This window comes from Talpa europaea (assembly GCF_964194135.1).
Source record: "Talpa europaea genome assembly, chromosome: 10".
In the NCBI taxonomy this organism is placed as follows: domain Eukaryota; kingdom Metazoa; phylum Chordata; class Mammalia; order Eulipotyphla; family Talpidae; genus Talpa; species Talpa europaea.
The window spans coordinates 51,612,109-51,625,434 of record NC_140077.1 but is presented as its reverse complement, the minus strand read 5'-3'; the positions used below and the strand labels follow the sequence as shown (position 1 = coordinate 51,625,434).

At 38.3% G+C, this 13,326-nt stretch overlaps 1 protein-coding gene across 1 annotated transcript in view; it reads right to left on the bottom strand.

Moving 5' to 3' along the window:
• ANK3 (ankyrin 3) overlaps window positions 1-13,065 on the bottom strand; it is a gene marked incomplete at its 5' end in the record, with an annotated part of 310,179 nt that extends 297,114 nt beyond the window's left edge. The window contains one exon of the mRNA XM_084245456.1: window positions 12,952-13,065. Within this exon, the coding sequence (XP_084101582.1) occupies window positions 12,952-13,065 (114 nt within the window). The remainder of the gene's footprint in view (window positions 1-12,951) is intronic.
• Between the last annotated feature and the right edge of the window lie 261 nt (window positions 13,066-13,326).

The window sequence follows — 13,326 nt, the reverse complement described above, 5'->3', positions numbered from 1 at the left end:
CAAGCAAGGAACAAATGTTGCACAAGAAGTATTAAATACTATTAAAAGTTCTGAAAGAAATCTTCTTTAATAGGATAATAATATTTAGCAAGAAAGTCTATCTTTTCATGGTTTGCCCATATCTCTTTAATGGTCAGTGGGAACACATATCATGCAGCAGCTCCAACGCACTCTTAAGAAGAGTCACTGAAACTGAACTTTGGCTGACTAGTTTCTCCAGGTCCTTTTTACCCTGGGAGTAAAGAAACTGCCAGAAAATCTACCAAGCTGAATAGACACCAGAATTGGAGGTGGGACCTGTTGTGGATGAAACTAGAGCTGCACTGAGTGATCTCTAGGGACCCAAGTGTGCCTACACCCACACCATATATAACATGTTCCATTAACCACATTTCTTCCTAATAAAAATTAATAGAAATTTGGCTTTAGTTTTAACTGTTCTATGTGGAATGAACACACATAGAAAAATATAAATATATTCACACACGTATATGTAATTACCATATCATGTTTTCTCTATGCATACACACATACATAGAATTTTTAAACTTATTTTTACTCCTGCTCACAATTTCAGCAAATATATTTTCCCTCTTTTTAACTGAAAACCTTCACTAAACACTCTTAGCAAACAAATGAATTTCTTCCAAGTGTATGAGGGTCAAGAAATCTCCACACAGCTCTCCATAGTGGATGGACCAGTTTGCACTGCCACCAACAGTGCAGGAGAGTTCCTTTTTCTCCACAACCTCACCAACATTTGTTGTTGCTAGTTTTTTTTAATATGTACACCATGGACTATTACTCAGCATTCAAAAAAGATAAACACATGCAATTTGCAGCAACATGGATGGAGCTGAAAGGGATCATGCTCAGTGAAATAAGCCAGAAAGAAAAAGAAAAATACCGGACGGTCTCACTCATAGCAGGAATCTAGAAAACTTAAATAAGGGACCAGGAAAAAGAATAACTATAGGAAAGAAATATCAAAATCAACAAACAACTATGAACCAGAGACACTCTATGGGGGGGTGGGGGGCAGGGAAAGGAGGGATTGGGGCCAAAATAAGGGGGTTGTAATTGTATGGGGAATATAAAAATAAAATTTAAATTAAAAAAAAAAGCAAGTGAATGAGGGAAAGAGGAAAGGAGTGGGGGGGGGCGATTAATGGTTGTTGAATCATTGCATTGCACTGGACACCTCATATTTAATTTCATTTAGTCTTCATAACATCTCTTTGCAAAAAGGTGTTATTATGGATGAAGGCACAGAGGCTCACAGAGGTTAAGTAACAGACTGGAGAACACAGAGAAGCGACAATGAGGAGACCATGAACCAAACGTACATGATACCACAGCTCATGCACTGGCCCCTTTGTTCATTCTACAGAACCTCCAAAAAATCAATTTTCCTATTATTTCCAAAGATCCCAGCAGCACTTTAAAAAAAAAAAAGGTAGATTAAGCTCTATGATCAGGCCTAGCACAGATCATATTAATAATTTAGATTCCACTCAAGCTGAAATAAAGCTCTAGGAAAGCAGGTCAGAGATGAGAATGCCAGATGTACCTGCGAATGCTCTCCCTTCCTGACACTGCAAATGAAATCCTATCTAATCCACCAGAAAGCAAATCAAGAGATAACACTGATCAGATGCCGAATGGATGGCTGTATAATTATTTTAATCTTATTTCAGGGACAAACCACTAAAACACATTATATAAAATCAAATTACAACCACCAGTGAAGACACTTCCTTGGAGAGCTAGGAGAAAGAGCAGGATCTGGGCCCACACACAGTGGAGCAAGAGAAAGCCAGGTTGCCTTAGCTGTGCTGCAGGTCTGTGGAAAATCAAGATCAGGGCTCACACTGGCCAGGTCACAAAAGAATCAACAAGGAAAAGAATATATATATTGTAAATATATGCATGGTAAACCTCCAAGATCCATTTTCAACTAAGATGAGGCACAACCAAAATGTTTTGAAAGAAACCGTAGACTGAAATTGAGGAAGATTATCAGGATCACTAATTCTACACTAATGAAGACAAGTGCATGTATGAATTAATGTATGAATTTCATATGTGCAAATTACCAGTATTAACATATCCATTCTTTTGAAATAAACATGGTTGGGAGAAATGTGCCTAACAAAACCATGTCATTTTAAGTGGCAAAGAACAACTCCAGCTGAAGAGGTATAGTTAAGCAGGAATCATTAACAAGGGCATTCTTCAAAGGAAAGAAATTAATTGCATTCAGCATTTTTAAACATCAATATGGTTATCTTCCTGTTAAGGGCAGGCAAATGCATTATGAGTGTTGACAAAGCTAAGTAAATAGACTCATTATGCTATTGAATCAGGTTGCAACATTCAAGCCCCCACACAGAGGGAAAGGAGGTTCTTACAAAAGAGGAAGGGAGAAGTGGACAGTATGGGAAATCAGTGACTTCTGAAACTTCCAGCATCTCTGTCCCATGTCCTTCGACCCAAAACAGCCATGTGAAATTTGGCCTGGAATTGTGAGACTGATCACTGAGAGACTTACAGAAATCAAAATGCACAGTATAGGGCATTAGCTTTGAAAAATGTTGCTTCTCTAGACTGTAGTAAATCCACAGTGCCAACGTCAATTATGATCTTTTTGTACCTGATTCAAAATTGCTCTGTGCTTTGCAATAATAATTAACTTTCCCATATAATATTTGAAGATGAAAACAGAACTTAAGTCATACACCATTATTTTTTAAATAGTACTTATCACACAAAACAAATGAACAACAACACTGGTAATGAAGAGGCATCAAAATGATTTAAAAATAGATTGGAAAGTGACAAATGAAAAATAAAAGTGAATGTCTTCTCCAGATGTAAGAATCATATGAATTATTATAAGAATTATCTGTAAGCAGAAGAGTGAAATGGTGGGGGAAGGGGGCAGAGCTGAGTCTAACAGTCATGAATTCAAACTCTGCATCTGCTCTTTGATCAATTTTACTGATAAATCCAATTTCTATTTTTTTTTAAATAGAGGCATGTTTTTATTTATTTATTTGTTTGTTTGTTTTGTTTATACAAGCACTGGGTACAGTCAGAAGCGAGGGAGGGTGAGAGAATTCACCAGAGCCAGAGTGGGGAACAGAACAGGCAGACTGACAAAAAACACTGCTGAGGGGAGCAGTGGGCAGCAGGAGAGGTCTGTGCGCCATGTGGGACCCTCCTCATGTGGGACCCTCCTCCGGTGGCCAGGGAGCAGCAGGGGATGGAACCAGAGCCCCAGAGGCTGCGGGCAGCTTCGCAACCCAGCGCTCAACCGCTGCGCCACTGGGGAGGCCCCTAAATCCAATTTCTAAACCTCTATGTCCTCATCTGCAAAATGGGACGAAAGCCATATAATGCAGAGGGTTCATTTCAATATTGGGTTAGATAACAGTCTTTGGCACCTATCATTTATTCTATAGTAAATGGAACCTAGTTTTTTCCTATTCATTCATTGCTATTGCTAGCAAAGACTAAAAACACCTACCTTGAATAACAATTTTTTGAGAACTTATTTTTTGTCAACTCTCCTCCCCCAATAAAACTTTTAACTCATTTTTTAATCTCTAGGAAGGGAGGGAAAAGAATATATCTTCATAAGGTCTAAGAGAGCTTTTCTTTCTTGATGATGACAAAAGAATCTACCAAGCCTATGGTGACTCAATTCTGACATTTCCTCCATGTTATCTGTTTAAAGTAGCTTTCTGATGGTAGTGCTGGTTTGTTACCATTCCACAAATTAAATCTAAGTTTCTAATGTAGTCTCGGAAATTTAATCTGTTTTAGAGTGCTTAGTATTTACAGTCAGCTTCTTTCAGAGTTTTCTCCAAAAAATGAGAAACATGAAATGGGGGACATGGGCAGGTGGGAATATACTCATTAAAACAACAACAAATCAATCAATTAACACAAAATGATTTCAACACCTACCTTCCAAAGCACAAAATTTTTGGAATTTTAGTTACATTATTTTATAATAGGACTATGACCTTGTTCCAATAGGATATATTTATAGTACATGTTTGGAGTAAAGATGATTTTGAGTAATTTTTTTTTATTACTTTCAATATTATCACCCTCAATGCCCTATTATCACTTTTCATTTGAAGGGAGACCAATCATAAGGATTCTATTAGGGATTTTCTGGGGGCAGAAACCCTAGCAAGGCATTCCATGGTACAGGAAAGATTAATTTCATACAGCCCAGGAGTCTGTGAAAATGGCCCTCTCAGTGGTGACTTGGAGGCGATCTGTATTTGGTAGGGACTGAGAGGTGAGGAGTGTTGGAATAAGAACAGAGCTGGGGCAGACCCACATAAATAGGGTAATCCCTTATTATGTGACCTTGGGACTTTAAGAGTATGATTTCCATAATCTAGAGAATTGGGATACAATACCCATGCATGTGGATTCACTGTAATAATCTAATTAAACACCTCAACAGAGCACCCGACCACTGTAGTTTCTCAATGAATTGTAATTCAATAAATGAAAGAAAGGGTAAATTCTGTACCACCTACTTTTGCTGCTGGGCAACTCACACTACTGTCTTTAGAAAAGAGAAATCACACAGAAGTCATAGTAAAAATGTCTCAGGAGGGATGTCCAGGTTTCAGACGCAGTTTTTCTTTTTGGTTTCAAGTGAATGGGGGTATATCAACACAATGATCATTCTAAGTGGCAGTTTGGTAGATTTAAAATTGTAAAGGCCCTTGCCAAGTGGCAATCAAAGGAAGTACGGAGACAGCAATGTGTTTAAAACTGAAGATACCCAACAGGCCACTTTGGTTTCTAAAATCAGGTATGAAAAGTGATAATTATGTTGGCCAGAATAACACTCTTCCCTCTGTCCCCAACTAGCATAAAGTTGTAACAAAACTTTTATGGCCATGCTACCAAGAGGGAATGATAAATGGGCAAGCAATGAATTAAATATATTCTTAGACATTATACAGGTAACATTGTTTCTTTTCAATATTTATAATATATAAATTATACAGTGAAGATTGTTTTATCCAGCCCCAGTAAGTACATTATCCCCTATAAATATTTCAATGCTTATGCAAATCTGCAAAAGAAAATTCAGTTGTTAAAAGTATCATTTGATACTTCTATCTGTGCATATAGTTTTTCAGGTTTCTTTAATATCTACCTAGACTATCATTTAACTATCAAGAGATGCTAATTAATAATAGTGTTAATGAATGGAAAATGTATTTAACATATGAATCTGTGGGAGTATTTCTCAAAGTGACAGATTTAATTCCCTGAGGGCTGTGGAAAGTTTGCAAAGAGCTGAATTGCAGGACTCCAATAATTGGCTGAAGATGCCCATTTATTGGTAAAATTTCATTCATCAAATAATTTTCTGAATGCTTACATAGTATATAAGTTCTTAAAAAAGATCCTTGCTTTTTCAGTTCCTCCACCTCCTTCTTGGCTAATCACTCAATTACATTTGAGAGCCCATATTATAGGGAGGGGAAGTTGGAAACCTTTGCTAAGAACTCCATTTCTGCCAGGAAACCTGGCAAAATGCCTCTATAGTATTTCTACTCCTGACAGTATGTATGTAAGCAGAGGATTAAAATTCCCTTTTAACCAATAAGGAAACTGATACCCAAAGAAATGTAGTTCAAGGCTACAAGGCCAATCATGAGCAGTTGTGATGTGAGATCACCTCTAGCCCCCAAAACCCATTCTACTAGTCCCTTACCTGCATCTTTCTCCTTATTGCTTGCCCGCCTTATTAATATTTTTAAATCTTTACTAAACCAAATTTAACATGGCTTCCTAACTCCTTCAATTCTTAAAGGATTATATTTTAATAGGATAAAATACTATAGTGCGTATCTTGTTAAATTCACAGGTTTTTAGGGCACCCATACGTTCATTACAAGTGTTTTATTGTCAATGGCTTCTAATAGAAAACTTGGGAAATCTTGGAATTCCTTCCAACCCTCTCTGGCCTACTTCCCTCTTCCCTTTCTTTTCCATGCATCTGTATATCTTTCTCAGATGGAGACGGTACCAGGTGACCTTTGTTCTGCAAAAGGCAAGCTGGCAGATATGAACATTAGTCTCTCTCCTACCTACTTCAGTGGGATTCATTTAAATTCAATTTGAACTGATAAGATCTTAATTAGTAGAAGGTCACCTATTAATGAGAAATAATTTACTGGAATCAATTCTGGACTGAAATCTACACATTTTATAAGCAGTTTCTGTATCTGACAATAATAGACTACTGTATTCAAAATGCAGCTTTTGGTCTATGACAGGGTAATCTAGAGGGAATAGGAGAAGTGTCAGAAAATTTTGAACTATATATACAAGATATAAGCTTGATTTCCATTTTTTTTTTTGCTTTCACCTCTTTTATTTTGAATTTATAAAAATTAGAAACATCAATTTGGGTAAAACTACTGCAGACTATTTTCAAATGTTACCTTTATTTACAAATATCTTTTTAGAATAAAATTCAGGTTATGTAACTGTCAGATTAACATTGTATTTAGACATTGCCCTGTAATAGCTAACCTATACATCAATGAACAGATTTTTATAAGATTTATTTTAAAAATCAATGATTTTTTTTCAGTGATTGGCTTTCTCTTCAACATTAGTTCACATGTAGAGTATGATAACCTAAGTATAATGGTGTATACAATATTTAGATTTTGTAGTTACACTTAAGTAATCTATAAAAATTTCAATTACTACTTTCAACATTCCCAAACTAGTTTAATTCATCTCTTGACATTGGTAATTCCTCTTAGATGCCTACTAGTAAGAAGCTCTGTTAAGAAATCTCACCTGCAGAGGTCCCAAAGGCCCAAGCAGGGCACTTTAAAACCTCAAAGGCCTTGATTTCAAGATGACTATTTCTTTGATCAGAGATGAGTTGCACAAAAAGCCTAGGCTTTCGCTAATACCTCTGGATAATACTAATGGCAGAGTGTTGACATACATTCAAAATAAATGAGGAATGTAGAAAGCACCCCACACATAAAGTCCACCAAAAATATTCACTTATTTTTCAGTCTTTTACTCCAACCCTTTAGCATAGTTCAAGCAAAATCTAAATAAAGTTGGTAGATAACTCACTGGTCCCATTCTTCATTTTACTAGCATATTACTTCATTATTACTAGTTCCCAGCACAGTGACAGGCATGGTAAGCACACCATATATTTTGATTAAAAAAATTAGATGCAGGTAAATTTACTATTTGTTCATTCTTAACATCAACAATAGCCAACAGCTAACATTCTATGGCTCTTACTTTATATTGAACAAGTTCTAATATTAACTCTCTGAAATCTTACTACAACCCTATGGCCAAATATATACTATTATTACATTCATTTTGCAGGTGAAGAGACAGAGGCACTAAGAGGTTACGTAACTACCCCAAGGTCGCATCAGCTGATAGTGCCAGCATTGAACTCCGTCTCATGCACCTTCCTCTCCTTCATCCTTCTGACTATCCATCCACACACCTACCTTCCTCCCTTGCAAAGCCCAGTCTGTGTGTTGTAGGTGATTATGATACCACCTTTGCCCTCAAGGAGCGCATCGTCTCCTGGGTGAGATGCACATGTAAACACTTAATTACAGTGCAGAATATCAAGTAAGTTGATAGAGAACCAGGCTCCCTGGAGATCTGGAGTCTTTCTACTCAGCAGAGCAGGAAACAGAGTAGATTACCTTTATCTAGGAAGGGTTCAGACACTCTTCCCCTGAATGCTCAGCTGCTGCAGTAAAAAAAAATCCTGGCATCATAATGCAGCCTGGCATCGTATACCATGGGTACCATAGGTACCCAGGTAACTAAGCATAGAAAGTCAATAAAGTGTCAGGAAGCACCAAGCTTCCATAATCAGTGATAACCCTCAAGAGTTCACATCATTGAAATCTGTTCTCAAACCCTTAAGTTGCTTTAACCTTAGAAAAGACTTTTTAAGGTTTCATTACAACAAACTCAGTGATTAAATGTAGATTCCAAAGTCCTCTGGTCCAAGGTTAAGGTTAGATCCACCCCTTACTAGTGATAAGACCCCAGAGACCATATTTATTCTAAGTCTTGATTTCAGCTATGAAAATACTACCAGCCTCAGAGAGAAGCTGTAAGAAAAGACTGAATAATTCACGGATCACTGCACCCTGCAGGGTATACAGCAAGCACCACACACAGTGTTGTGTCGTCATGACAGTAACAGATCTTTCAGGAATTGAAGTGCTGGTGCTGGAAAATTTTCATTTTACTCTACAAAAATTAAAAAATAGTAGTCCTAAATGCAAAACATTAAATTTTTTTGCAGAGGGAAATAAAAATAGACATACTGCAATGCCAGGTTACTCTGAGACATAAACCTGGTACTTAAAATCCCAGCTGTCGAAGAAATAGTTTATCATTTCAAAGACTCTGTGAATCAAGCCTGCTTTGATGTATAGCTGTGCCGATATTAACCACACATGCTGTATAGTGCAGTAAAGAGTACAAGTGAGAGAGTTAGGTGGCACAAGCTCATTTCCAAGGATGAGCCAGGGAAATCTGCACAACTTAAAGGCCTCTATTTCCTCATCTGTAAAAGGGAATAATAAAACATACTTTTTTTGTGCGGTTGTTGTGAGGATTAAATGAGCCTCCACCTATAAAGTAAGTAAAAACTGTAACTTCATGCACTATAATGGTCAATATATGTCCTCCAAGGAAAGACATGAATCCAGGAAATATAGTTGTCTTCCTCTTCAAGCCAGGAACTTGGCAGTTACCCTAGAATCTGATCTCTCCCTCTCACATCCTACGTACAATCCATTGCCAAGTTCTATTGAATCTTCCCCTAAATATCTGTTCTATGTAACACCTCCTCTCTACTTGCAGTCTCCACCCTGGTTCAGACCCTCAGCCTCCCCTGTGCCTGGATCCCCTTCAATACTTTCTAACAGTTCACCCAACAGTTGTCTACAACACCGATGCCTCAGTAGGGTTTTAAATCATAAAGCTATTTAGTTACCCTCCTCTACACCACCACCCTAACATCTGCTCAAGCCCCTCTCTCCTCTAGCAGGAGAATTTCTAAACCCTGTAAGGTGACTTACAAAGTTCTTCATTATCTGACCCTTGCTATTTTTCCAGCCATTTCTTCTGTCATACACTTATGCCCCCCTACCCTTGATAGGCATTCAAAACGGTGTTTGTTTACCACACACCCCAAAGTACCCTCTGACTTCCATCACAGTGGCCATGGGATCCTGAGCATGGGATCTGCTAGTCTTGATCTTTCGGCAATGCTCAGCTTTGCTGAGAACCTTCGAGTTGAATTAGAGGGTCTTCCTCTGGGCACCTGGTGACTCCCTTTACACACTTCATGTTGGGAGATTTATGGTGCTCTTATCTTTCTCCTCCCTTCGTAGACAGTTACTGTACTGTTGCCACTAAGCTTTGTTTAGTTTTGTGTCCATATTGATCCACAGAAATCACTGAATAAATGTTTGCTAATGAATGCATGAATGCAAAAAAGAAGCAATTCCTGCTCTGCCACTGACTAGTGTATGAATCTGATATCAGTGCTCAGTAAGGAAATTAACCATAGAATAAACACGTCATTTCAGTATATCCCATTGTATCATTCACATCTATAAAGAGGGGCAACTGCATAAATATTTCCTTTTTCAGTATAAAATTCCTTAGGTCACCTCAAAGTTTTTTGGGTCCTTGACAGAATGTAGTAAATATATACAAGTACCTATGCATGCATTAAAAATACTGCAGACATTACGGTCAATTCTCCTAATATCCCTCACGACTGAAAATGTGTTTTAAAAGCCAGTGATCCAAAAAAAGGGATCCAAAAAGCCAGTGGCAACAAGAGGGTGCAGGGCTCATGCAACACTGGGCCAGATAGTGACCTTCATCTGTGGGCTAGGGATCCCGCTGGGTGCAGGGGGTATAAAGAGTTCCTCTCTGAAAGCAGCTTCGTGAGGATATGGATCCAATATTAACCTGCCCAAAGGCACTCTGCCACCTTGGCACACCTCCCAAGCTAAGCAGCCCAACAGGACACAAGGAGACTAAAGGGTACAAATGTGTAAGGGAAGAGCAAAGGGAAGGTGTGTGTAAGGCAGATTCATAAGTGTATTAGCAAAATACATTTTACGACATACTCATTAAAACTTACTTTTTTCTGCTTCAAACAGAAAAGATGGTGATAAAGAGATTAAAGCCTCATTCACCCAGATGTATTTCCTTTAAACAACTTGGAAGATTTTGTTCACCTTGGCATTTTTTAAGTTGCTATCAAGAGTAACGTATGTCTATAAAATCTAATTATAAATTCTTAGATAGTCCCTACTTTTTTTAAACTGATAATCACTTATTCACCTTTAAATATGGTTAAAAGGCCAAATGTGTGACTCACTAGGTTTTCTAAAAATCTGCTGAAATAGAATCCAGTGTTAATTATATATACAGTGTGATTTAATTATAATACTTAGTAATATCCCATACTGTATGATGCTGTGTCATATGTATACAATCAAGAAAGACCCACCTTGGACTTGCTCATATCTAAATTGCAGGGGTGCCAAGAACCAAATTCCTTATTTCATAAATTAGATACTCTAAGTTTTACCTATGCTTTTGTATTTTATTAAAGTACTCATATTACTTTTATATAATTAAAAGATCCTAGAGGCTATTTCTGCATGTAAGCAAGAGCAACTATCCCCACAATAACCCACAAAATATTTAAAGCAGCTCTTCCAACTGTCATGGGGTTTAAAATTTAAAGTACCCTATACACCTTAGATTCTTAGAAAAAGGTAGGAACGAGAAAGTTGAAACAATTTACTTTGTAGAGAATGCATTATATATGCTTTACCACTGAAAATATTCTAGAGTGTGTCTTCAAATTAATTAAATCCTCACTTTGCACATTGAAAGTAGACCATGAAATCAGTTGACAATGAGTATTAGATCGCCAGTAACACATGTACCTTCGTAGGGCATTTACATATACAGTGTGATGAACTAACAAGTACATAAGCAATGAAAGTGTTATCCACGAGTCATTTTGGATCTACTGTCTGAGTGTTCTGAGAACAAAAAACATTTAAATCTGCTTACACATTGACAATAGCGATATTGATATTTCTCCATGTTCCTTTCTGGTTGCTAAGAGATTTACGTTGGACAGACTGTTGTACTCATAACAAAGCATTTTGGTCCACAAAGCATTTGCTTCAGCTCAGTGAGTCCAGAAACTCCCTTTGCCTCAGCCTTTCTCTGTTTTGCTTCCAGGTCAAGCAGGGGCCTAGGCACAAAGGCTGGGGGCCTGTCATCATGACCCGGAAACTACTGTACAGAAACCCGGGTACAGGTAGCCATTCTTATATGTTGCAATGATGATCCCATACCTTTATATACAAATTTATGTTCCCTCCCCTATGCTTCTTTAAAGCCAGTTTATCATGGTGGGATGGGTAGAGGTATAGAGAGGGGAAACCATAGCAAACTACTCACAGACAAACCTAATGTAATAAAATTAGACCAGAATATAGCAAAACGTGGCAATTTCCTAACAACTCCGCTGGGTGAGGCTTTAAAATATATGTGCACAAAATTTCCTAAGTTTGTACTTTTGTGAAGCTATATTCCAGAAGTTTATTTATAAGAACAATGAAGTGGGAGCTATCTATATTTACCATCTTGCAGCAAAAACAACTGCAGCCCTCCAAACTCACTCTCAATAAAGTCTGCCATGCAACAAAATGCAGAGAGCCTTCTTCTATGGATCGTAACTTTGAAGAAAATGGCACAGGCACCAAAAATATTCACGATCACTCCTGAAGAGAGGTACATGTGGTGGATGAAATCTGCCTGTCATTTACAAAGCACATGCATCACTGCTCAGAGCAAATTAAGATCATCTTTCCCTGGGGAATTCTCACAAAGAGACAGGACAATGCTTTATGACCTGACTTCTGTATTCAGATCACAGAGTTTTAGTCAATTTCTATTAATTGTCCTGGAGGAAAAGTACTTTGGGGCCTCACTCCTTGGTTGGTACCTAAGAGTCATATTTAAGGGCACAATTTCCAAACACTCAGTAAGTACTCTCAGGCTGTAATAAAACACTGCTGACCCAGAATCTCCTGTTTCCCCCTGCATTAGAATATCAGTAGGGGATGATCAATGCCCATACTTTGAAAGGAAGCAATCAGTGTGGAAGAGTGCAGGTCTCTGCCATTTCATGGGAATTGGGGATCATCTCTCTCGCTCTGGAGGAAAAAACAAACCTCTGTGGTTTTAGCTTTACTGAACAAAAGAAAGTTATTTCCATTGCACAACGGAACCAAAAGCACCTTATAGCATAAAAAGCAAAAGAAAAGAAAAAAAAAAGCAAAGCAGGAAATGACTTTTCTGCTACGTCTTTAAGGTCACAGATCTGCCTGAGAAATGCACACATGTGACACAGTTCTAGCACAAAAGCTCCTTTTCCACACGACAGACCTCTGAGAAGTACAAAGGCCGGTTCTCTGGCCTCTCCCTGCACTCTAAGTCACCGCAGTCCATTTAACCTTGATCGGGCAGGGAAGAAACTACTTTTAACTCCCTTGCAGCACCTTCCTGTGTCATGGAAACATACCCGTGCCTAGGGGATGAGAAAGCACACCTTCCGCATCAGCACTGCAATCACCCCCACACAGGCTAAATCGTCCCCTGCATTGCCCATCCTATGACCATGGTGTACCAAAGGGTCTTTTCATCTGTTCCCAATTTCCACACCCAATTTACACTCCACACAGCATGTACAAATAGCCCTTCATGCTTCTAACAGATGCCAGGAGGAGATTAAAACAAAAAGAACCCAGGCAAGAGCTCTGCTCTGGCAGACATAGCTACCTTTTTCTTCCGATCCCGGGACCGTTTGCGGTGTTTCCTTTTTTTCTCAGCCTCGTCTTCAACATTGATTTCTATATCCCTGTTTTTCTTTAATTGCGAGGCTGCATGAGCCATAATGCATTGAAATAGATCCTCTCAAGCACGCAGGGCTTCCTTTACAAGGTGATATCCTCAGGCACCTTTAATCAGGCTTACAGCAGCATTCCAATCACAGGAGAGAAACCTTTGACTAGAAGCAGGAAGTCATTCAAAATGCAAAGATGCTGGAGAAGCTGAAGCTTTTAAAAACCCAAACAACGGTTTCCAGACTTCATCCTACACCTTCCTCTACCTGAGCCTTTACACAAGAGTGCAGCCATCCTAATGCATTTACCG